Source organism: Canis lupus, chromosome 33, assembly GCF_011100685.1.
Source record: "Canis lupus familiaris isolate Mischka breed German Shepherd chromosome 33, alternate assembly UU_Cfam_GSD_1.0, whole genome shotgun sequence".
Lineage (NCBI taxonomy): Eukaryota > Metazoa > Chordata > Mammalia > Carnivora > Canidae > Canis > Canis lupus.
Window position 1 is genome coordinate 18355379 of NC_049254.1, and position 27139 is coordinate 18382517.

Sequence of the window (27139 nt, forward strand, 5' to 3'; positions counted from 1 at the left end):
AAGCTGGGGTAGTAAAAGTCCTATCAAACAAAATAGACTTTAAAATAAAGACTATAAAAACAGATGGAGAAGGACATTATATAATGACAAAGGGATCAATCCAACAAGAGAATATGACAATTGCAAATATCTATGTGCCCACCATTGGAGCATCTAAATACACAAAGGAAATAGTAAGAGATATAAAGGAAGAAATTGTCAATACAATAATAGTAAGGGACTTTAGCACTTCGTTTACATCCAACATAGATCATCCAGGCAGAAAACCCATGAGAAAATAGTGTGTTTGAATGACACATAAGACCAGATAGACTTAATATATATAGAACATTCCATTCATAAACAGCACAGTATACATTTTCTCAACTGTACATGGAACATTCTCCAGGATAGATCATGTCAGGCCACAAACAAGTCTCAGTCAATTTAAGAAGACTGAAATCATATGTTTCTTTTGCAATCACAACACTATGCAACACTATACAACACTATGAAATTAGAAATCATGGGCCACCTGGATGGCTCAGTGGTTGAGCATCTGTCTTTGGCTCAGGTCATGATCCCAGGGTCCTGGGATCAAGTCCCATATCAGGCTCCCTGCAGAGAGCCTGCTTCTCCCTCTGCCTATGTCTCTCTCTCTCTCTCTCTCTCTCTCTCTGTCTCATGAATAAATAAATAAAATCTTAAAAAAAAAAAAAACCCTAGAAATCACAAGAAAAAAAGTGGAAAAACTACAAACACATGGAGGCCAAACATACAGCCAATGGGTCAATGAAGAAATCAAACAAGAAATGAAAAAAATACGTGGGAGACAAACAAAAATGTAAACAATTCTCCAAAAGCTTTGGGATGCAGTGAAAGCAATTCTAAGGAAGAAATTTTTCAACAGTACAGGCCTATCTCAAGAATAAGGAAAAGTTCAAATAAACTACCTAACCTGACATGTAAAAGAACTTTTAGAAAAAGAACAAAGTCCAAGGTAAGAAGGAAGGAAGGAAATAATAAAAATTGGAGCAGAAATAAATGGCATACAGACTTTTAAAAAATAGAAAATACCAATGAAACCAAGAGCTGGTTCTTTCAAAGGAAAAACAAAACTGATAAAACTTTAGCCAGACTCATCAATAAAAAAGAGAAAAGATCTAAATAAATAAAATCAAAAATGAAAAAGTAACAAACAACACCATAGAAATACAAGAATTATAAGAGAATATTGTGAAAAATTATATGCCAAAAAATTGGACAACCTAGAAGAAGTGGATAAATGACTAGAAACATACAATCTTCCAAAACTGAATCAGGAAGAAAGAGAAAATCTGAACAACCAATTACTAGAAATAAAATTGAATCAGTTATATTTTTTAAAAACTACCAAAAAACAAAGCCTGGGACCAGATGGATTCATAGGTGAACTCTACCAAAAATTTAAGACTTATTACTTCTCCTCATCAAACTATTTCCAAAAAATGAAAGAGTATGGAAAGATTCCAGGTACATTTTAAGAGGCCAGTATTATCCTGATACCAAAACCAAAGACAAGAAGAAAGAAGGAAGAAGAAGAAGAAAGCTACAGGCCAAAATGCTTGATGAACATAGATACAAAAATCCTCAACAAAATATTAGCAAACCACATTCAATAATACATTATCAGGATCATTCACCATAAGCAATGGGATTTATCCTTGAGATGCAAGGATGGTTCAATATTCACAAGTCAATGTGATACACATTAACAGAACAAAAGATAAAAATCATATAATCTCAATTGATGAAGAAAAAACATTTAACAAAATTCAACATCTGTTCATGATAAAAATTCTCAACAAAGTGAGTTTAGAGAAAAAAAATACCTCAACATAATAAAAACCATATGTGAAAACCTATGGCTAATATCATACTCAATAGTGAAATAACTTTACCTCTAAGATCAGAAATAAGATGAGGATATTCACTCTTGCCACTTTTATTCAACACAGTACTGAAAGTCCTAGCCACTTCAATCAGATGGGAAATTAAAGACATCCATTTTGGCAAGGAAGAAGTTAAACTGTATCTATGTATAGATGACATGATACTATACATAGCAAACTCTAAAGACTTCATCAAAAAAATTAGAAATAATAAATGAATTCAGTCAGGTTGCAGGACACAAAATTAATACACAGAAATTAGTTATGTTTCTATATACTAAGAATGAACTAGCAGAAAGAGAAATTAAGAAAATAATTTTATTTGCAATTACACCAAAAGGAATAAAATACCTAGGAATAAAATTAACCAAAGAGGTGAAAGACCTATATTCTGACTATAAAAAATGATGAAAAAAACTGAAGACAAAACAAACGGAAAAATATTCTATGCTCATAGATTAGAACAATTAATATTATTAAAATTTCCATAGTGCCCAAAGCAACCTACAGATTCAATGCAATCCCTATCAAAATTACCTATTAAAAATTCTGTAATTTTTATAGATAGAACTGGAATCAATAATATTAGAATTTATATAGGACCACAGAAGACCCAGATAGCTAACTCAGTCTTGAGACAGAAAAAACAAAGTTGGAAGTATCACAGTCTCAGATTTTAAGATATATTACAACTGTGGTAATCAAGACAGAATAGTACTGGCACAAAAAAAATAGACATAGATCAATTTAACAGAATAGTCCAGAAATAGGCCCAATTTATATGTTCACTTAATCTATGACAAAGGAAGTAAGAATATACATGGGGAAGAGTCTCTTCAACAATTGTGCTGAGAAAACTGGACACTGGAGTGCTATATGCAAAAAAAAAAAAAAAGCTGTGCCACTTTCTTATGCCATATGTAAAAATGAATTCAAAGTGGATTGGAAACCTAATTGTGAGGTATAAAACCATAAAACTCCTAGAAGAAAACATAGGTAGTAATGCCTCTGAGATGGGTTGTAAGATTTTTCTAAATATGTCTCCTCAGGCAAGGAAAATAAAAGCAAAAATAAAATATCAGGACTACACCAAAAAGAAGAAGAAAGAAGAAAAGAAGAAGAGAGAAGAGAGAAGAAGAGAGAAGAAGAAGAGAGAAGAAGAGAGAAGTAGAGAGAAGAAGAAGAGGAAGAGGAGGAGGAAAAAGAAGAAGAAGAAGAAAGATTTTGCACAGCAAAGGAAACCAAGACAAAAGGCAATCCAGTGAATAGGGGAAGATATCTGCAAATAATATAGCTGGTAAGAGATTAATAGCCAAAGTATATAAGGAACTTATACAACTCAACACCAAAAAAAAAAAAATCCAATTTTAAAAATGGGCAGAGGACCTAAATAGACTTTTTTCCAAGAAGACATATAGACAGCCAACAGACACATGAACAATGCTCAATACTATTCATCAGTAGCAAAATGCATGTCAAAACCACAGTGAGATATCACCTTACACCTGTCAGAATGGCTAGAAGCAAAACAGCAAGAAATAAGTGCTGGCAAGGATATGAAGAGAAAGGAACCCCTGGGGCAGCCTGGGTGACTCAGCGGTTTAGCGCCGCCTTCAGCCCAGGGCCTGATCCTGGAGACCCGGAATCGAGTCCCACGTCGGGCTCCCTGCATGGAGCCTGCTTCTCTCTCTGCTTGTGTCTCTGCCTGCCTCTCTCTCTCTCTCTCTCATGAATAAATAAATAAAATATTTAAAAGGAAGGAAGGAAGGAAGGAAGGAAGGAAGGAAGGAAGGAAGGAAGGAACGAACGAACGAACGAACCCCTGTGCATTGTTGGTGGGAATGTAAATTGGTGCAACCACGGTGGATAGCAGTGTTGAGATTCTCCAAAAAATTAAGAATGTAAATACCATATGATCCAATCATGTCTCCTGGGTATATACCCAAAGAAACCAAAAACACTAATGCAAAAATATATACCCCCCCCCCATGTTTACTGCAGCATTATTTACAACAGCCAAGATATGGAAGCCACCCAAGTGTCTGTTGATGAAGGAATGGATAAAGAGGCAGTAGTAGACATACAAACATCACTCCACTATAAAAAAAAAAAAAAAAAGGAAGAGATGCGGCATTCGGACAGCATGAATGGACCTAGAGAGTATTACACTAAGTGAAATAAATCAAATAGAGAAAGACAATTACCATATGATTTCACTTAAATGTGGAATCTAAAGAAACAAATCAACCAACCAATGAACAAAAAGCAGAATCAGACCCCTAAATACAGAGAACTAATAGTTGCGAGATGGGAAGAAGTGGGGGTTAGGCAAAAAAGGAGCATGGGAGATACCAGCTTCCAGTTACAGAGTAAGTCACAGGAATAAAAGTGCCATATGGTGACAGGTGGCAGCTACACTTGTGGTGAACACAGCATAACGTGTAGGCCTGTTGAATCACTATGTTGTGCCGCTGAAAGTAACGTAACATTGTGTGTCAGCTATACACCAAGAATAAAAATTTCTTCAGAGAACAGGTGGGGAAAACAGAATAGCGACAAAGGGCCCACGATGGATCTCAATTGTCTAGAATTAAACTGAAACCTCTTGGATGGTATCTAAGGAGCCCGAGGGTTGGTCACACATTTCTTCCACATTCCTCCAACACACTGTGTTCCTCATTTTCCATTCTTCTTTTTCTGAAGATATTCCATTCTGTTCTTCATTTTCTGAAGACACCAGAAACTCTTACAACTCTGCCTTCCCTCAGGATGTTATTCCAGTCCTTATCGCCTTCCTCTCCTTTCTCATCCTCTCAAAAATTCTTCTCTCTCTCTCTCTCTTTTTTTTTTTTTTGGTAATAAATGTCCCTTCTATGTAGTCATCTTTGATCCCCTTTCACCCCTCCATCAAAATCATATATTTGTTTCACTCCACACCCCTAAAATTATTCTCTTTGTACTGTGATCTTAGTATCTGCTCATTACTGCCTTCTAATACAGTCAGCTGCTTCCTACCAGCTTATCAGCTCTCCAAAGTCAGAGTAAATGTCGTCTTCTTCTATTTCATCAGCACTTTTATACAGTGGAATATTACTCAGCCATAAAAAAATGAAATCTTGCCATTTGCAATGATGTAGATGGAGCTAGAGAATATTATGCTAAGTGAAGTAAGTCAGTTAAGGACAAATAGCATATTATTTCACTCATCCGTAGAATTTAGGAAACAAAACAAATGAACCTAGGGGGAAAGAAGAGAAACAGACTCTTTGGTGGGGGGTGGGGGGAGCTGAGGGAGAGGAAGAGAGAATCTTAAGCATGCTCCATACCCAGCATGAAGCCCAGCGAGATCTATCTCACAATCCTGAGATCATGACCTGAGCAGAAATCAAGAGTCAGATGCTTAACTGACTGAGCCACCTGGGCACTCCCAAGAAACCAACTCTTAACTACAGAGAACAAACTGATGGTTACCAATGGGGAGATGAGGGAGGGAATACGTTAGATAGGTGAGAGATTAAGGAGGGCACTTGTTGGGATGAGCACCAGGTGATGTATAGAAGTGTTGAATCACTATATTGTATACCTGAAACTAATATTACACTGCATATTAACTGGAATTTAAATAGAAACTTGAAGACAAAAAGACATTATATTCCAAGAAAAAAAAAAAAACTTATTAGAAGATAACGCTTCAAGGATATCTCATACCAGAGTCTTAGATTTGACACTTGAGAAATGAAAACATTTTATGTACATGTCTTTGATTTCATAGGAAACAACATCACGATTTTCCTCTTCCTCTTTTATGGTTGGATATGGAGTTTCAAGAACATAGCCATTCTCACAGATAATCAGTAAAGTACTGTCAGGCTAAAAAAAAGAAGGATTAACATATCATTTACATTTAGGTGAAGTTTTAGAATTATTAACACCTATTATTATCATTAATAAGTTAAGTGTTAAGATTAGATTTAGGATTTGTTTCTTATTGATGCTGCAACATGTTTTCTGAGCCAAAAATACAGCTTGAAATATGTTAGCTCAATAAGCAGAATATTAAAATTGGGACTGCCAAGGAAAATGTGCAGTGTGTGGATGGCATATCCAGTTTCAGCAGCCTTTGGTGGATCATTCTTTATCTGCCCAAGTTCATTAAATGTGGATGTTCCCAAGGTTTTTGTTTTGTTCCCTCTTTTCTCACTCCATAAACATTCCCTTGGAAATCTTACAGCCAACCTAACACTTCATTCCCACTCATGCACAATTAGATTCCAAATTAATTACTCTCCAGGCCAGATCACTCTCTTGATCTCCAAAATCACATATTTAATCGTGTATGGGAAGTCCCCATCTTGATATTCCATAGACCCATTATTCAAAATATTTCTTCACTCAGTTATATCATTCTGTAATTATTTATTATGTATCTGCTCTGTATTTGGCATTTTGTGGTGGGCTAGGGGTAAAATTGTAAAAGAAAAACACAGTGTCTGGTGCTAAGGAGCTTACTTCCCTCAAGAGAGCCTGTCATTTAACAAATCCTATAAATAAATGTAAAGTATAACTGCAACAAGTGTTACAGAGATGCCATAAGAGCAAAGGAGGCTGAGAAGATGGTATCTAAGCCTCAATGTGGAGGAGGAGTAAAGACAATTACACAATAAGTAAGGGGAAGGTTTGAGGGAGTATGCTATACAAAGGAAATATCATGTATAAATATCCTATGGCACATTTTTCACTTACAAGGGAGTTATGGGCTTGGGTGGTATCACCTAAATCAAGAGAAAGAGTGAGAAGAGAGATTGGGACAGAGCGTTAGGGAAACAATACTCAGCAACTGTGTGAAGGAGGCTGAAAAGGAATGGCAAGATGTAGAAGAGGGAACGAGGAGAGCATAATGTCACATATGTCAAAGGGAGATGATATTTCAAAGAGAAAGTAAGGGTCAACAGAGTCAAATGATGCCAAGAGGTCAAGAAAAACAAGAACTGAAAATGTTAAATGGATATCACTGGTGTCTTTACAGAAGATGATTTGGTGGAGTGATGAGCCTAGAAATAGTTAAGAGTCCATAGGAATAATCAATCCTCTTGGAAAAGTCAGAAGAGAAAGATGTGACAGTAACTACAGAAGAACAGAAAGTCAAGGAATTTACTTTTTGTTCATGGGAGATACTTGAACATATTTAAATATTGATGGAAATGGTCCAGTAAACAGGTGAGGTTACATTTATACAATGGAAAAGGGAAAATAAGAAGAATGAAATCTTGAAAAAAGTGGGAGAGAGTACAACCCAAAGGACAGGAGACGGAATGGGACTTTTGGGAAGGGAGAGGGCATCTCTATCATAATAAAGGGAAGAGGGAAGGTGGATGCAGAGGTAACGGGACTTTATTTGGGGTAGTAGGAAGGTGAAGGATTCCTCTGCAGCTTTTCCTCCTAAGGACAAATCACCAACAGTTTACATGAGACTTAGAAGCCAGACAGAATGCTGTGTCCTAGAGCTTTAGGGATTCTTGCAAAGATGAGGAGACAAAAGTTGAAGTTCAAAGCTACAAGAACAATTAGGACTTGAGGGGATATGATCCCAGAGAAAAGGGAAATGCAGAAAAGTGAGCCTGACATTCTGCTGGGCCTTTGCCTTAAAGCATTTACGTAACTCTAAACTTTGTGGGAATGGGGTTTGTTACTTTCCTCCAAATGGCCCATTATTTTTCACTTCATTTTCATTTATCTGAATGCTTTTATGTGTAGTATTATGTCTGCATCTAGGATATCAAAGAGGAAGCAAGGATGTTTATGATGCATAATCAAAGAAGCTTGGTGAACCAATGAAGGGCAGGGTGGTTAGAGGTAGGGAGGAGACTGGAATGATTCTCAGGATTTTCTGGTTAGAGCAACAGAAGAGAACAGTGGTCCCAGAACAAGGCAGGCAAAAGAACATGTCTTAGGGAAACTCACGTGTTTCATTTAGACAGCTCAAAACTATCCCCAGAAATTCAAAAGATCACCGAATTTTGTCAATTCTACCTCCTATATAGTTCTTGTCTGCAGTCTTTCAAACTCTGGTCACATGTCTGGAGCACAGTTGCCCAATAGATCCACCTGCCTCTCATCTGCCTCCTCTGCAACTTCACACTATTGCCCAGAGTGATCATGGTGGTAATCACAGGCAGGCAGAGTGATTCATTTTTTTAAAAAAAATTTTTTATTGGAGTTCAATTTGCCAACATATAGCATAACACCCAGTGCTCATCCCGCATGGCAGCGGGAGGCAGAGTGATTCTGTGTGTACATGTGGTGCATCCTTATTGGAAACACAAATTATAAATAGTGGACAGAAGTTTAGTGCTTCCAGGAAGGCAGGAGATCTGACCATTGAGAGCTTGTGGAAGCTGACAGTGATGGCTAGTTGGATGACTGAAATATGCAGCCTATCAGTTACACATGGTAATTTACCTTTGTCCCCCATCTTTATTGAAATAAAACGGAAATATAACATTGTATAAGTTTAAAGTGTACTACGTGATGGTTCAATACACGTACATATTGTGAAATGGGGGTAACTTATTTTGACATTAGTAATTCCCAAATAATAGAAATATAAGCACTAACTAGCAGCACTGCCTGAAATAACTTTTGAATTATGTTAGGGATTTTGGTCTCTTATGTCTATTTAAAAAAATTCTAGCTTCTTATTTTGAAATAATTATTGATTCACAGGAAGTGGCAAAGATAGTAGAGAGAGGAATCATATACCCTTCACCTAGTTTCTCCCATTGGTAAGCTACCTCTTATACAACAATATCGAAACTTGGAAATGACATTAATATAGAATTGTGTATAGTTCTATGTCATTTTATCACATGTGTAGATGCATGGAACCATTCACCACAATCAAGATGCAAAACTATCCTATCACCATAAGGATCTTCTTCAATATGCCACTTTTGTAGTCACAATCACCCCCTTCCACCCACCATTCCTAACTCTTGGTGTTTTGGCTTTGAATCTTGAGAAATTATTAAAGGATGCCCATAATATCACACATTGTGTTCATGTTTTAACACAGAGCTCCCTTTGCAGCTTTCATTTTTTTTTTCACCCAAACCACCTGCACTCACCCTTCTCTCCAAGGACCCAAATCCTACCATTTCCTCAAGATTAAGGTAAAATAATACAAAATAACAATTTATGTTAACTTATTCCCTTCATGAGATTTCCCTAATCTACATTCACAGCACATATGGCCATACTGATATTTTAGTCACAAATTCCCTTGTGAAACCTTGTATTGTTCTGTGACAGTTATTTAACTTCTTAAATAGGTGTATTTTTTTTCTTTTTCAAGAGATATTATTTTGTATTGCTTATTAAATCCATCATCAGTGCCTAGCAAGGATGAAAATATGAGTCTTTGTTAATTAAAGTTTTTTCTAGATACTATTTTGTCACAGTCCTTTTCCTTAGAAGAGTTTAAAGCAGATTATAGATGTTATTTCAATAATTCTGACAACACTTCTGTGCAGTTCAATCAGTATTATTATCCTAGAACCCAGGACAGCACCTGGTTTAGACATTCAATCAACATTCAGATGACTGGGTTATCCTATGCTTAAACTTAGGGAAATTAGAGGCATCAAATGAGATCAGGACTTAATCCAGATCACTTTATTACACAGTAGTTGAGATTTACACACAAAGACAAATAAGAATTACTTACATGGGAGTTTGGAGACCATATTAACTGGCAAACAGGTCCAGGAGTAGTAATATACCCTATGGGCTTATAATCCTTTTCTACCTCAAAGAAGAAGACAGTTTGATCTTCACTCTAAGAAAAAGAGAAATATCCAACAAATATGGAGTTTTTTGAAATCTATTCCACAGAGTACAGAGCAGCACTTAAAAGCTATAGTATACATATAAATATGTATATTTATACTCACAACAATCATATCTCAGATTATTCTTGGAAAATTATTTCAAATATTTGCTTTATTTCCCCCATGGGAACATTTGACAAACCAAGTGTTCCGGGATGTGTTTCTGAAAAAATGATCACTGTACTTGTCCATAGATTAACTCACAAAAAAAAATTCCACAAAGTAATATGCTCACCTATTAATGCATTAAAAATGTACATGGTTATTCTCTTCACTTATGGCAATTCTATATAAGAACATGCCTAGGTTTTATGTATTGATTATACATGAAACATGATCATAACTCCCAGCTGAAAATTTCTATTCATTTTAAATAAGCATTAAAACTCAATTTTTAAGAAAATTTTAAAATGTCATGCACAGACTATACTGAAAGAATATGAACATAAAGAAAGCAAACTATGGATTTTTCTCTAAAATGTACATTAGCACATAAGTTATCATCAAATAGGAAGATGAATAAGGTAATTTTAACCATGAAAGCTCAATAGGAAACAAAAGGAAATGTAGCACTCACCCCTGTAGCTAGAATTTCTCCATCACGTTCATAAGCTAAAGCAGTGACACGAGCAGTATGGGGTTTGAAAACCTGCTTCAAACTAATATCTGCATCAGATACTTTCTTCCGTCCTGCAAAAACTGTGAGCCTTTTTGGATCATAAAGCTCAAGAACTCGAACAACGCCATCTTCGAATCCTACGATAATCTGTGCTCCATTGTAGCTTACCTTGGATAAAAATTAAATGTAACAAATTCCAAATTAGTTGATTAAGAAAGGTATTACATAACAGATAACTCTGTATTTTATTTAGCCAAATGATTTAACATTGACTGCTCATTGGTAATTCCTTATACTACTTTCTGAGTAAATAATGGCAATTCAAACACTTGAGGAGCAAATGTTGGTGGAATGTCTGTTTACCAAGTGCCAGGCACCTATCACCAGCAACTCAAGGGTGAGCATAAACGGTTTGTTCCTGGTTTCATAGAATTTAGGTCTAGTGGGAGGACACCACGCAGATGAGTGTAAAATATGAACAGAAATAAATGCTAAAGGAAAGAAACAATCTATGAGGGCATTAAACAAAGAAAGTGGACCTAGACGGAGGGCTTTCTTAGGGAAGAGATGGTGGAGCTGCGACCAGAAGGATATCCAGAAATTAAGTTCAGGAAGATGGGAGAAGTATTTCTGGGAGAAGACATAGCTTGTGCAAAGGTCGTGTGGCAGAAGAGAGGCTAAAGAGGGAGATAAGCAAGCCCTAGGTCACAAAGTGGCTTACATATCACATTAAGGATGGTCTTCATCCCAAGAGCAATGGGAAGCCATTGAAAGGTTTTTAGTTGGGGGTTTTGGTGTGTGTGTAGGAGCTGACATGATCAGATTTGCTATTTCAGAAAAGTCATCTTAGCTGCAAAACAGAACTGAGATGGCTTAGATAGGATGCAGGGAGACCTTTAAAGAGATTGTGGTCACTTGGTCTGAGGTAGCATCACGGAGAGGAGAGATATGGGCATAGTTTAGAGAGAGCTATAATGACCCTATTTGGTGACACCTGAATATGGGGGAGGGGGGTAGAGGGAGGTGTCAAAGATGACTGAAACATTTACTGAGATAGGAAACAGTGGAAGGGAGCCAAGTGCATGTGTGGTTTGTTGTTGCTATTATCATTTTGGAGGGGACTGAGTGGAGGCCTGCAGGGTATCATGAATCTAGTGTTGGACATATTGGGTTTGAGATCCCCTGGAGATCTCAAAATGGGGAGGACATATAGTCTGCAGCTCAGAGAAGTCTGGGCTGGAGAAAGAAATCTAGCAATGTCTGAATATAATAAATCTGCTGTCTTGGGAGGCATTTATGAAAAAGGCGAGAGCCTTGATATTCTTTAGAACAGAGTGATCATTGCTGAGCCCAGGTCATTAGGAGAGTCTTGGTAATAGGAAAACCATACTCCATTCAACTCCAGTTGAATGTTGTTCACTCAGTACTTGCTGTGTGTCTAAACCTACCATAGAAGCACTAGAAATTCAAAGAATAAAGAGTAGTTGTCACCCATGAAGAGCAGTCTGGTTGGAAAGAGACATAAGCAATTCATCATAGTACATTGTGATAAGGGTCATAAAATTGGTATATACATAATCCTTTAAAAAAAAAATCACAGGGATCCCTGGGTGGCTCAGCAGTTTGGCGCCTGCCTTCAGCCCAGGGTGTGATCCTGGAGTCCTGGGATCGAGTCCCACGTCAGGCTCCCTGCATGGAGCCTGCTTCTCCCTCTGCCTGTGTCTCTGCCTCTCTCTCTGTCTTGCATGAATAAATAGATAAAATCTTTAAAAATAAATAAATAAAAATTAAAAATTAAATTAAAAAAATCACAGAGAAAGGAGTACCTAGCTCTATCTGAAGGTAGAGTCCCACAGAGTGCTATGCACAGGAGAGGATGTTTGACTTGAGCTAAGTCATAAAGATACGGAGTTTTCTAGAGAAGCAAGAGGGTATAAAGAAGGGGCATTTCAATTCTAGCGTGCTATTCAATGATCATTACTTGCATAGGAGGCTGAAAAAGGAAACAATTCTATGGACATTGCACAACCATCTGAATAAATGATTTAATTACATGGCTGTATTTTAAACACTTCAGGTAAGAGTGTAAATGAAGGGGGATGAAGAGTCAGTCAGATTCAGGAAGACAAACACTCTATGGTTTCTCCTTGTTCTAACCTTATCATTGTCCTACCTCTATTCCCTAGCCAGAGTTCTCCTTCTGGTCTTGATTCCATCATGAAATTCTCCTCTATTCCAGCCATTTCCGCCTTTATTTTGGCCCTGGAACATTTTCTCTTTGATTTCAACCCAAAACAGCAAGGATAAAACATTCTCCAAATACTCCCATGATATTTTTAAAACATAGCTGCAAATTCTTTGGCATGCCTCCCAGAGATGGCAATTAAGTCCCTCCTCTCCTTGAATCTGAGTGGAACTTGTGACTGCTTCACTCAAGTGAGTACGGTACAGCTGACATCATGGGACTTCCAGGCTGGTCCTACAAGGCCACCAGCATTGGCCTGTTTATCGGAACAGGCCAAGATCTTGGAGCCCTGAGCTGCCATATAAGAAGTGTGTGACTGCTGTGAAGCCATCATGCTGTGACAAAGCTCGAGCCACATGAAGAGGTTATTATGTAGAGAGGTACTCCTACTGACAGCCCAGCTCAACCCAGCCTTCAACCCAGGTGCCAGACTGATGATAAAGAAGCCTTTATGTGATTCCAGGCCTCAGACACGATGAACCAGAGACAATCCATTCCTGTTGTCATCTGTCTGATTTCCCAATCCAGAGAGTATATGAGCAAAATAAAATGACTGCTATTTTATGCCACTACATCTTATAATAGCTCATTACATAGCAATAGATAACTAGAACAACTCCCTATCTCTGCCTAGATTGTTTTCCATGGGTCTTATCATTATCTAACATATCACATATGTTATTTATTTTTCTTTATTGTGCATTTATGCCTCCTCTCTCCCACTAAAGTGTAAGATGTATGAGGGCAGGTATTTTTGCCTTTCTGTTCATTCTCTATTCCCAGAAGCTAGAAAAGATCCAGCATCAGGCTTGCTGTAAATATAAATAGAAGAAATGAAATCACAGTGAGATAAAGGAGAGATACACAAAGTTCTGTTGAGTAATTATTTTATAACATGGAAGAATTAGTAACCTGCAGATGGCATAAAAATAGAGTTTCATTAAAACAGGACCAAAACAACAAAGCAAGGTCATGATACGATTTCTATCACATTCTGAGTGAATAAACTGTTTATCCTTCTCTAAAGTCGAGTCATAAGACATATTTCCAAGAAATAGCACTGATATACCGTATTTACCAATAGATTACAGTAGAAGTTCATTATCATTAACTCACCAGTCGGGGCACCCAAGCAAGGGCAGTACCTCCTTGTTTGAATTTCATCTGAGCCAAAGGAGTTTTGCTGGCAAAATCATAGATTCGAACAGAGCCTACAGAAAGATAGTTTTTTTTTTCTTAAATAACTTTTGCTCATTTAACATGTTAAACATTATAACAAGAAATTTCATAAATAAATCAACTAATAATCTATTAGGCTTTCTTTAGTCAAAAATTTACATATATATCCTCAAGCAGGTAATTTGTAAGCATGGACAATAAGGCAAACAATTGATGACTGACTCAGATTAATTTCACCTTGCACAGCCCACAAAAGATTCGCCATGCATCAAGAAGGAAGAAACAAGGTGAAAAAAATAGGGAAAACACAAATGTGGATAAGACCAAAATGAATGGCATCTTCATGAGTAACTGACTACGTCCTTCAAACTTTCACAACAACCAAGGCGCTGTACTTCAGTTCCTCTGCCCTACACAAAAACCCACCTCACTTGCATCAAGAGACTTACCTTTTGGAAAAGTTCTCAAATGCTTTTCATCAAACACATATAAAATTTTGTGTGGAAAACAAAAAATCACAGATCTATTTTCATTTAGAGTTCCTACTCACAATCCAAGGCAGTAGTGGCCATAAGGTAAGTGAGGGGAGAGACTGCCAAGGCTTCGATGGCTCCAGAATGGAAGGAGAAGAGGCAATCTGGATCTTGGGTCTGATAATAAAAATACAGATATCCTAGTAGATCTCAAAGATTAGTTAAAATCAAATTAAGGTCAAGTTTTTAAAAATATAACTAGAGCCTAATAACACATGTGTGATTTTATCTGAATAGAAATTTTTAAAAGCATAATAGGCTAGGGCACTTGGGTGGCTGAAGTCAGTTAAGCATCTGACTCTTGGTCTCCGCTGAGGTCATGATCTCAGCGTGGTAGGACCAAGCCCCCAAACTGGGCATGGCACCTGCTTGAGGTTCTCCCTCTCCCTCTCCCCCTGCTCTTCCCCCATCTCTAAAATAATAATTAAAAAAAAAAAAAGCAAAATGGGCTAGAAAGAGTGGTGGACTTTAGAATTAGGAGAAACAGTACTGGCTTGAAGGCTTTCCATTTCTTCACCAGTAAAATGAGGTGATGGCAACTGTCTACCTGTTTATCAGGGTAGCTGTGAGGACAGGAGATGATAGAAATGAAAATACCACTAAGTTTATGGCAACTGTAAAGCACTAGATAACATTAGGCATTGCTATTGCCACTTTTCTGGTTAAATTTTGCTGAGATAGTTCCTTTTTTTTGCAAAAGCAGAGAGGGAGATAATACATTCTCAGGACTAGGACATGTTGGACAAGTTTTTCATGGGAACAATGATCAAATATGAAGAAAGAAAAAGTATCTTTTAAATAAGGAGAATAATAGACCTTTGTTATAAAAATTAGGGAAAAATAAGAAAAATGGACAACTTACAATATTTGAAAAACTAAGGTCAAGCTTCCATATGGCTCCACTGGCATCCTAAAAAATTAAATACCTAATATTAGTTTATTATTTTTAACTTATATCAAATGAAAGGAATTTTATTCCCGTGATTTAAAGGAAAACAATAATACCAAGAGCTTACATGTTTTAAAGTATGATTGAAATTTAACAAAAGCAACTTCTATATATATATATATTAGAATACACAATAAATGAAACATATTCATAATACATGTAGTCAATTTAATATAATAAGAATGCTAATTGGTTTTCTGTGTATCAAATATAGGTCAACTAAATACCAAAATTCAGGTATTCCTGGTTGACATATCAATAGTAGTCTTAATAGTAAAATGGACTTACAGTCACAATAAATCATGTTATTATTTTAATTTTATGTCCAGGTAACTTAAAAGAGCCAAGAGACAAGAACACAACTTACCTGAGCCAACCAAAAGTTACTTCCAATTTCATTCATTTTTATCATAGAGAAGAGTTTGACATTCTTGCCTACTTGAAGCTCATTAATGGGCTCGATCTCTAACAATCCAGTCTCATCAATAGAATCAGCAGTGTCTACTGTCTCAAAATCCCAGATCTTATAAATAAAGAAGATACTTTAAATCAATAATTTCTGAATTTATATTTTCTATAAGAAAAGGCCCTGATTTTTTCCCCCAAAAGTTGTTTCTTCTTGTTTCATGCAAATCAGTGAGTTGGTGTAATGAGAACACCAGCCAAAATATGTCCCCTGAGATATTGCTCCCAACTATGGGGATAACAAATTTCCTTTGTATGTACAGAGATTAGTGAGAAAATACAGCCTAGTAAGAATTCTAATTTGCCTAAAGTAAACGTTATGTCAAGGTATCTGTCAGGTCTTTCTGCATATAAAGTGTCTGTAAGGAGTAAATGGTTCAGTTGTTCAGGGAGACACTATAATGAGCCCTGTTTTGATTTTACCAGTGGGCCCCTGGAAAGGGGAAATGGGCCTTCTTAATGATTCAACATGAATCATTCAACATTTCTCTGCTTCTTCATTATAAGCAGAGAAAATGGATGTAGATGAGGTCCTTTATGAGAAAATGTGTCTCGTTCTTGATTTAGACTGTACCATTCAGGTAAGGATTGTTGTTCCAGGACAAGAGAAGAAAATGCTATGGGAAGCGTGAAGAAGCACAATTTCACAAGGCAAAGAGATTGAGAAGGACTTCCTCTGTGAAGTGCTAAAGCCCACCCTGGATGGATCAATTAGCACACCCCACCCTGTTAACCCAGACTCAGTAACTCAGCCTTTGGGGAGGGTTGGTGTTATCCCATAGACTAGCCTCATGGGGAAGAAGCCCAGATCATAGACTGGACTATTCCTGGGAGTTGGGGTAAGTTTTTCCTAAAGGATTAGATGTAGAGATTTACTTTGTAAAAGACTAAAGAGATTAGCGTGAAATTTTTAAAAGAAGTCAGTTTAGAAATTAGTGCTTTCATGAAGGGACCCTCTGTGAAGTATTTAACTTCTTTTCTCTTGAGGTTTCCTTCCAGTTGGTATTTTGACATTTTGGGGTGGTATATATCTTAGAAGAATAGCGAATATACTAGGACAAACAAAAGGACATAAACATTTCCCAGAACAGTAAGTAGTATCTAACAAAATAATTTTAATATGGTAAATGTAAAAAAAAATGTATACATGGTCTCAAAAAGCCAATGGCAAGAAGACAGCCTGGGAGAGAGATGGCTTAAATAGTGTATTAGACATCATAAGCTCAGTAGGGATCAACAGAATGACCAGACTATTTTTAAAAATATAGTCTTACCTCTCAGAACAATACTTCCTATAGAATGCCCAGAGAATATTACCACTTTCTTATGAAAAGTGCTAGTAGGAATATGTACCATGAGGACCACGAGGCAAATCACCAGCCTCCAGGTTTGCCAGCAACAGCAGGGTATGTATATATGAATGTGGGGGACAACCAGGAGCACTTAGATGCTGAAGCAGGGTTCCAGCTTAGCCCACACTATGGACAGGACAGTGTCCATAGGTGAGGACAAGTGAGCTCACCAGTGTCAGGAGCAAGGAAAGGAGAGCATCCACGGGCAAACCCTATCAGCTCACTTTTGAGCATATTTCTAATTGATAACCTCAAAAATAAGAAATGTTTGGCACCTTGGCTAGAAAACTCCCCATTCATACTGTGTATTTTGAAAGGTCATCTGTATCCACAGCTTATATTCTGTTAAAATAGGTTTTCATGTTCTGAAACTACTATTTCAACAACAGAATCAAAACAACAAAATGTCCCCTCAGAAAATGCACGGCTAAGATGTTGTAAATTAATTTTGACTCAAATTTAAATATTTACCACAAGGAAAGCATTATTTAAAATGGATTGGCCTGGGAGCAAATGACTCCTCATCTCTTTCATAAAGTGACCTTTGTGAGAAAGAAAAATCTGATCAAACCAACAGGGAAGGTTTTGATGTGGGTGCTACTGACCAAGCGTCAAGAAAACTTACCCTAATACATCCATCTGCCCCAATGGTGATAACTTCACCCTCATCCAGCACTATTTGGTTAATGGGACCCTGATGACAAGACTTCCTTGCAGCTCGACAGAGCTCAACTTTGATGAGGCCGCCTTCCCACAACAGCATGTTGCCCCACTCTGACCCAGAGAGCACCTGGCAGGTATGCGGAAAGGAAGGAATGTTCATTAAATCAGACAAACGTGGATATTTATGCCTCAAATAGCAGGTGAGAATTGTTTTTAAAGAGCATATCTCTTGATTATAAAAGTAAAAAAAATAAATATAGAAAAATAAGAAACCTAGAAATAAAAATTCATTACTTGAGAAAAAAAAAATCACTAATCACGTTTGAATGTATTTCCTGGCATGATATGAAATCCCAGCATAGTTTACATCATTGTGATTAGGCTGTACACTGCTGGTAATTTTTCAAATATAACTGTAATAGCTTCCTTTGTACATCTCTTAAAGCCACAATCCAGTAACAGAATTACCAGGTCAAAAATTAGAGACGTGTTTAAAAACTTGATAGGCGACAGTCTACTTTTTAAGAGTGATCATATCAAATGTCACAGGATGTTTAAAATATTATGAGGCCATTAGTGAACTCAGAAGATTATAGCATAATACTATCCAGTTTCAAACAAGAATAATCACCTGGGACCAGCTCCTATTAATCCATTTAATCCAGCGCTTCCCCGAGTATGTACCACCAAACACTAGTTCTTAGGTGGCTTAACTGGTATTAGATAATAAGCCATACTAATTAAGTATTGACTCTGCCAAGTGCTGCTTGAGCATTTTACATACATTATTTAATCCTAAGAACCCATATGAAGGGGTACATTTATTGGGGGTACTAAGTACAGTTACACAGGTTGGGCACTTTACTTTCCCGGAAAAGACAGTTATCCTCACTCACACAAAGGAATCATATGGGCCAATAGGAGCCCCAAGTATTATCATTCCCATTTTACAAAGGGGAACGCTGAACAGAACAGTTAAGTAGCTTGCACAAAGTACCCATAGCAGTCAGGATTTGAAACCAGGAACCCTGGCTCGAAAGTTCCTGTCCTAACATGCCTCACAAGGCCTATGCTTGGATAAACAAAAATCAAACAAGTTTCTTATCTCTAGGACCCCTAGGAAACTTTAACATAGAAGTGTCCATTGGAAATCACTGAGAGGAATTCCTAGATACAAAGGAATTTGATCCCAGGAAGTCCTATTTCCACAGAGCTTCTGTGTAGGCTAATATTCTTTGGGCAGCTCTGATCTAATTCTTTTCTGCTGGCTCCAGGATTCCGCATCCCATGTCCTTCATCTAGACTAATTTGCTCAGTCTTTCTGTCTCCCCAGTCTACTCATCCTATCCATTCTACCTATTTCACCTACTATTAGACCTCAGCTCACTTTTGATAGTCTTTATTTAGACTTGCTTTCTTCCATCCAGTGACAAAACCACCCAAAGCCACCATCTGGCAGGCAGGCTGGTCCTTCTGAAAGGTCACTCGCGTCTAGCTTTCTTTTTCCTTTTGTCCTTAATAATGAAATGAAAGTAACATCTTCCTTCTTGGCTTATCTCCTTGACTCCAGATTTCCCTTCCCCCAATTTGTTTGGCATTTTTGTGACCCTACTGATATACAACTTCATTTGCAACTCTACTCTTCCGATGTGTAATAGCTCTGCCCAGCTGTTAAAATGCCTTATACATAGGGCCCAACTCTACTTCTCAACCTAATTTCCCACCCTTTCCCAACATGAATGTTCTTCCCTAAGTAGCCCTCCAAATATAGGATATTTATTCCTAACTCTAAACATTTCCTTTTTAAAAGGAAAAGGCATCTCTCTTTTTATTTTTAATTCAATTTAATTTTTTTTTTGGCGTCTCTCTTTTTAAAATGGCTTCTTTTCTCCCCTACATATACACAAACCCTACTAAACCTGTTAAAGATAGATCTTGTGACATGTTTTGTTGTGTTTTCTTTAAAGATTTTATTTATTTATTTATTTATTTGAGATATAGAGAGCAGGGGGGGAGGAGAGGGAAAGGAGATAATCTCCAGCACACTCTACACGGAGCACAGAGCTGGATCCGAGGCTCAATCCAGGGACCCTGAGATCATGCCAAGAGCTGAAACCAAGAGTCAGATGCTAAATTGACTGAGCCACCCAGGCGCCCCATGTGGTATGTTTTTCATAATCTTTATATCTGCTTAATTCTTATGGTATTTAGAATTTGAAGCTAAAATGATCTATGATCATTTTATAGGTTTGGGTATATATTTAACAGCATCCAAAGTTTTTTATTCTTTGTATACAACATGATTCCAAAGTGAGAATATCTACTAGGTAAATGACTAGTCCATTTGGTTCCTCAAAGTAATATTTGTATGCTGGCATTTACTTATAACTGAGATGTTCACAAGTAATACTATATAACTTTTCCTGAAAAGAAGCCAAATACACGTTGAAGCAAATGGTGGGTATTTGTCATTTCTAATAGCTGAGTAATATTCCATTGTATACATAAACCACATCTTCTTTATCCATTCATCTTTCATTTGCTTCAACGTGGATGGAACTGGAGGGTATTATGCCGAGTGAAGTAAGTCAGTTGGAGAAGGACAAACATTATATGTTCTCATTCATTTGGGGAATATAAATAATAGTGAAAGGGAATATAAGGGAAGGGAGAAGAAATGTGTGGGAAATATCAGAAAGGGAGACAGAACGTAAAGACTGCTAACTCTGGGAAACGAACTAGGGGTGGTAGAAGGGGAGGAGGGCAGGGGTGGGAGTGAATGGGTGACGGGCACTGGGTGTTATTCTGTATGTTAGTAAATTGAACACCAATAAAAAATAAATTAAAAAAAAAGAAGCCACATACAATATTAATGGAAAACTGATCCATTATTGAATCCATTAGTGGAAAATTGATCCAATATTAATGGAAAACTCATCCATCCATGAGCAATATGCCCATAAATTTTGTAAGAGGAAGAGAGAAAATAGACTAACAGTGTCGGAGAAGGACAAACATTATATGTTCTCATTCATTTGGGGAATATAAATAATAGTGAAAGGGAATAGAAGGGAAGGGAGAAGAAATGTGTGGGAAATATCAGGAAGGGAGACAGAACATAGAGACTCCTAACTCTGGGAAACAAACTAGGGGTGGTAAAAGGGGAGGAGGACGGGTGGTGGGAGTCAATGGGTGACGGGCACTGGGGGTTATTCTGTATGTTGGTAAATTGAACACCAATAAAAAACAAATTAAAAAAATTAAAAAAAGAATAAACTAGGAGATTAAAGTCGCAGTGCATCTGTAGGCACCATTGTAAAGTAGCTCAATCTCCCTAAATAATAATCTGACAATAAAAACAAAAGCCACAAGATTGTATACAACCCTTGAGCCAGTAAGTCCTCTTGGAGCATCATGACAAAAGAGGAGGGAAAGATAAACCTTATAAACACTGCAACTCCATGACATAATAGAAAGTGACAATATGTCACTATGTCAGTATATTAAAAAGGTTACATACTTTATATATATGTGTATGATATTTAGTAAACACAAAACAATGACATTAACATGTGGATTATGACAATTCCCTGGAACTAAATTAAAATTGATCATCTGAAGAGGCAAAATTAAATGTCCACCATATTTACAATTATAGTCTCCATTATTACTAACATTGGCAGTGCTTTTTAGCTTTCCTCTTGTGTTTTTTTAAAATTTTGATTATTGAAGTTCGATTTGCCAACATATAGTGTGACACCCAGTGCTCATCCTGTCAAGTGTCCACCTCAGTTTTTTTTTTTAAGATTTTATTTATTCATGAGAGACACAGAGAGAGAGAGAGAGGCAGAGACACAGGCAGAGGGAGAGGCAGGCTCCCCTCAGGGAGCCCGATGTGGGACTCAATCCTGGGATGTGGGATCACGACCTGAGCCAAAGGCAGACGCTCAACCGCTGAGCCACCCAGCTATCCCTGGCAGTGCTTTTTAGAATGTCTAATGTGTTTTCATATATTTTTTTGAAAACAATTTTACTATTATACAATAGTGGCTATACTCACTTTCCCATCTGGGAGCTCCATGTAACCCTCTATATCCGTTGTGGCTGTTTTGCCAAATCGACCCAATGAACCCTGAAGCTTGAGACCAGTGAATGTTAGAGCTATTTCCCAGAACCTGAAAATAAATAAGAAAGAGACTGGATGTACCTCTAAGAGGCTTTATTTATTTTTATTATCACCCAAATATTTTCATATTTCAGAATCACATTTGTTATTTCATTTATTCATTCACCTAACTAATATGTATCAAGTATCAACTATCTGTCAGGCAAAGTTCTAGGCAATATGAACTCAGAATTGAGCAAAACAGACAAAATAAAATCCTGCCTTTGTGGAGATTTAATCTTAGAGTCATGTTGTCCTATGCAGCTGACCCTAGACAAGTTTGACTGTTTTAATTTAGAATTAACATAATTAACACTAAATCAAATTTAAAACTCAGTGTTTCAGTCAGACCAGCCATTTTCAAGTATTCAATAGCTCTGTGTAGCTAGTATCTACTAGATTGGACAACATAGAACATTTCCATATGGGCAGAAAGTTGTTCTATAGTACCATTTTAGATGGAAAAGTTTTTTTAATTCTAACTTACTTGCTATGTAACTTAAGAATGATTTTCTTAATAACACTGTGCCCTCATTTTCTCATGTATAAAATGGGAATATTAGTAGCATCTACCTCATAAAATTGTTGAAAAACTCCTAGAACAGAGCCTTGCACATTAAAGCAATGAATAAATGTTTGTTATTACTAACATTTCTTATTAATAGTCTAAGCAAATGAACAGATGATGAAAAACATATAGAAAAAAAGAATCTGGCCCTCCAAATACATATAAAACAGATAATGAATGGCATCAACAAGCCAATAGTATGAAGCCAAAAGCTTAAATAGCAAACCTCCTTCTTCAAGGCTATGGTAGGTCCTCTGATCATACATTTCCAAATACTCTGTTTCTTCTGTAGCACTTCACTCATGAAATTACTCTCTTTCTAGCTCTCTCTCCAAAGATACAGTGCAAAGAAAATATGCACGTTATTAAATGATGGGAAAATGTAAAGAATTGGACATTTTTAGCCTATAGCTAGCAGAAGATTACTTGAGATTTCCCCCAAATTTCCATTTTAAAATTTGTTCAATTAATCTATATTTCTAGTGAATGAATAAGAAGAGAACCAGGTTTAAATCCGAAGAAGGGAAACTCAGGATAAAAATGTCTTTCTTGAAAAGGACACTGGAAATCTAGTTCTGAACTGCTAAGAGGTGGTGGTAGAAGGTTGTTAAATTAATGCCTAAGACAGGGTAGAATGAAGACAGAAAAGGACAAAATCATTCCATCCTGGAAGGTAGAGCTGTGTATGTTAGAGTGAAAAGGACATGGAATTTAGAGCTAGAGACTTGAGATCAAGAGTAGGCTCTGTTACAATTTAGTATTGAGGGTCCTGCATTAGGAATGATTGCTATAATTCTTGTTTTACAGATGAAGACTAGATTCAGAGATGTCGAAATGACTTATCCATCATACAATACTGATACCACAAATGTAACGGTAGGATCTGAAAACTCAATATTCCATGTTAGTAAGAGTTATACAAACCCTTTTAGGTGCTAAAGCCTATATGAAGGCAGCAGGCAATATTTAAAAGTTATTCTTTTTATCTATACTGTTTTCAGTAATAAAAACCCCATATCCAATTAGAAAAGCAGCACTACAGTTAGTTTTGAAGATAACACATTTAAAAATTATCCTAATGTTAACATAAGCACAAATGTCTCCAGCTGGCCAATCCCCTTAGACAATATCCTTAATGATAATGAACCAGCACCTGTACCAGTCACACAACCTACTTGATGTGGCCTGATCCCGCTGTAGTAAGCTGCTCGTCATCTTCAGGATTGAACGGTAACCTTAAAAACTTCCTGGGAAAAAGCTTTTGTCTTCAGTATGGGCTGTTCTTCTTTCCAATTCCAGATGATTAGTGTGTGATCGGGGTTGCTGCCAACAGAGGCTAGCAAGGTACCATCATAGTTAAAATCCACATAAGCATAGGCCAGCTCAGTCCCATCTGAAAGGATGAATGGGAGTCTAATGACAAAGGCAACATTTATTTCATTTTCAATTTTTTTTTTTAAAAAAAGGAGAGAAAGAGAGCAAGCGAGCATCCTTGGTTATAAGTACTGATGAAAGAATGCCAAGAGTCCCCAAAGAAACAAAACAAAATCCTGCATCACTCTTGGCTTTAAAATGAATTACAGGACATGATGAGGGAGAATGAAGAAATCTTAGTCACACTTTACATGAGAAAAACACCGAGAATACATTTCATTTTATGAAGTGGAGGAGGGGATAGAAAATCATGTTAGATGGCAGAAAGAAGTCAATCTGTAATTTAAAATTTGCCACTGAAAAATTCATCAAATAAAAATCGAGGACTTCAGGTTTGTGGTTATGCATGTAAGGAGTTTGGAAGTCACTATTCCATAATAACAAATAAAAAGCTGAACACACTAAAAAATCAACAACTCTCCTTGGATTCATAAGTGAGGGAAGGACACTGGAAATACTGACAAGTGAGGTGTATTTGCGACTTACCACATCAGGAACTCCCAACTGGAAACAGCCAAGGGTAATAAAACCTGAACATTTATAAATTTTTTTTATTTATGTTAGTCACAGAGAGAGAGAGAGAGAGAGAGAGAGAGGCAGAGACATAGGCAGAAGCAGGCTCCATGCACCGAGAGCCCGACGTGGGATTCGATCCCGGGTCTCCAAGATCGCGCCCTGGGCCAAAGGCAGGCGCCAAACTGCTGGGCCACCCAGGGATCCCTAAAACCTGAACACTTATAACTGATGAATTGCTGGAGGTTCAGCATGGACAAGTCTGAGAGTTAAAAACTCCAGGGGTACCCAGTCAAGGTAGCCCCAACAATATTGTGAGATCTATCCCCAGGAGCTTGACCAGGTTCCCACAGTAAATACCTGGAAAATGCTTCAGACTTTCAGTAGGGAGAGAGGAAAAGGAACCATCTTGAAATACACCAGAACGCTCAGTTCTTCTTAATAAGGCCTGCCCTCAGGAAAAACTAGTTAACCAGGGCCTAACTAACCTGGGGAAAGAAATACCCAACTTCAGCCCCCTCTAGCCAACCTGTCTCAACCAATAAAGAGATAACTACTGAGAAACAACTGTGACATTCACTCCAGAGGAAGAGACTCACTCAAAATTTGAGAACTAATCATGGAACTAAGAAATACTAACCCTCCCCCGACCCCTTACCACCAAGTTATAAGCAATTATAACTCTACAGCAATTATTTTTACCCACTACACCAGGTCTGGCTATCAAGGAAATATTACAAAGCAAACCAAAAGGAAGGAAACACAATTTGAAGAGACAGAACAAGCATCAGAACCAGATAGCACAGATGTTGGAATTATCAGACTGGGAATTTAAAACAACTGTGATTAATATGCTAAGGGCTCTAATGAATAAAGTAGACAATATGCAAGAACATATGAGCAATGTAAACAGAGAAATGGAAATCCTAAGAAAGAACCAAAAGGAAATCCTAGAGGTAAGAAAACATTATAAAAGAAATGAAAAATGTCTTTGGTGGGCTCATTAGTAAACTGACCACATCTGAGGAAATAATCTCTGAACTACAGAATACATCAATAGAATCTTCTGAAAACTGAAGAGCAAAGAGAACAAAGACTGATAAAAACAGAACAAAATATCTAAGAACTATGGAACAACTACAAAAAGGTGTAATGTGTGAAATAAGTCAATCAGAGAAGGACAAACATTATATGGTCTTATTCATTTGAGGAATATAAAAAAATAGTGAAAGGGAATAAAGGGGAAAGGAGAAATAATGAGTTGGAAGTATCAGAAAGGGAGACAGAACATGAAAGACTCCTAACTCTGGGAAACGAACTAGGGGTGGTGGAAGGGGGGTGGGGGTGAATGGTGACGGGCACTGAGGGGGGCACTTGACGGGATGAGCACTGGGTGTTATTCTATATGTTGGCAAATTGAACACCAATAAAAAATAAATTTATAAAAAAGTGTAATGTATGTGTAATGGGAATATCAAAAGGAGAAGGAGAAAGGAACAGAAGAAATATTTAAAACAGTAACGACTGAGAATTTCCCTCAAATTAATATCAGGCAGCAAACCACAGATCCAGGAAGCTCAGAGAACACCAACTAGAATAGTGCCCAGAAAACTACAGAAAAATGAAGATAAAGGAAGAACTCCTGCAAAAAGCCGGGGGCGAGGGGAAACACCTTATTTAGAGAAGAATGAAGAATTATATCCAACTTCTCATCAGAAACCATATAAGCAAGAAGAATGGACTGAGATATCTAAAGAAAAGGAAGCGGGGAGAAGAAACCCCACCTACCTAGGATTCTGCACCTTGTGAAATTATCCTTCAAAAGTGAGTTACAGACTTTCTCATACATTGAAGCAATTTGTTGCCAGGAGACCTGCTTTGCTGGAAATGTTAAAAAAAAAAAAGTGGAAGGGGAGGTGGGTGGGGGGTGGGGGTGACTGGGTGACGGGCACTGAGGGGGGCACTTGATGGGATGAGCACTGGGTGTTATTCTATATGTTGGCAAATTGAACACCAATAAAAAATAAATTTATATTAAAAAAAAGTTCTCCAAACAGAAAGGTCAAATACTCAGATCTACATAAAGGGATGAAGAACACTTTTATTTTTCTTATTCTTAATTGATATTACAAATAACAGTTTGTTGAAGAGAAAACTACAGAACAGTAGCTTTCGTGAACACAGATGCAAGAATCCTCAACAAAATATTAGCAAATTGAATCTAAAAATGTGCAAGAACAATTAGATTATTATTTGGTGGGTATCAACAGCTGATTCTAAGGTTCATATAGACAGGCAAAAGACCCAGGGTAGTCAACATAATATTAAGTGAAAAGAACAAAGTTGGACTGATAATATCTGACTTCAAAACTTCCTATAAAGACAGTGTAACACTGGGGAAAGAAAAGATAAATAAATAAATGGAACAGAATAGAAATCCCAAAAATAGGCCTACAGGATTATGGTCAACTGATCTTTGACAAAAGAATAAAGGCAATATAACAGAGCAAAGACAGTCTCTTCAGTAAATGGTGCTGGGACAACTGGACAACCATAGGCAACAAATATGCAAACAACAAACAAATTAATGTAGACATAGACCTTATACCTTTCACAAAAATCCAAAATGGATCATAGGCCTCAACATAAAATGCAAAA

At 37.1% G+C, this 27139-nt stretch overlaps 1 protein-coding gene across 1 annotated transcript in view; it reads right to left on the reverse strand.

The window, feature by feature from the left end:
- CFAP44 (cilia and flagella associated protein 44) overlaps positions 1-27139 on the reverse strand; it is a 126378-nt gene that overhangs the window by 76281 nt on the left and 22958 nt on the right. Inside the window, 11 exon segments of the mRNA XM_038582825.1 lie at positions 5619-5780; positions 9634-9744; positions 10374-10583; positions 13777-13871; positions 14390-14489; positions 15235-15282; positions 15689-15844; positions 17764-17928; positions 21862-21976; positions 23710-23762; positions 23764-23927. Coding sequence (XP_038438753.1) covers positions 5619-5780; positions 9634-9744; positions 10374-10583; positions 13777-13871; positions 14390-14489; positions 15235-15282; positions 15689-15844; positions 17764-17928; positions 21862-21976; positions 23710-23762; positions 23764-23927 — 1379 coding nt within the window.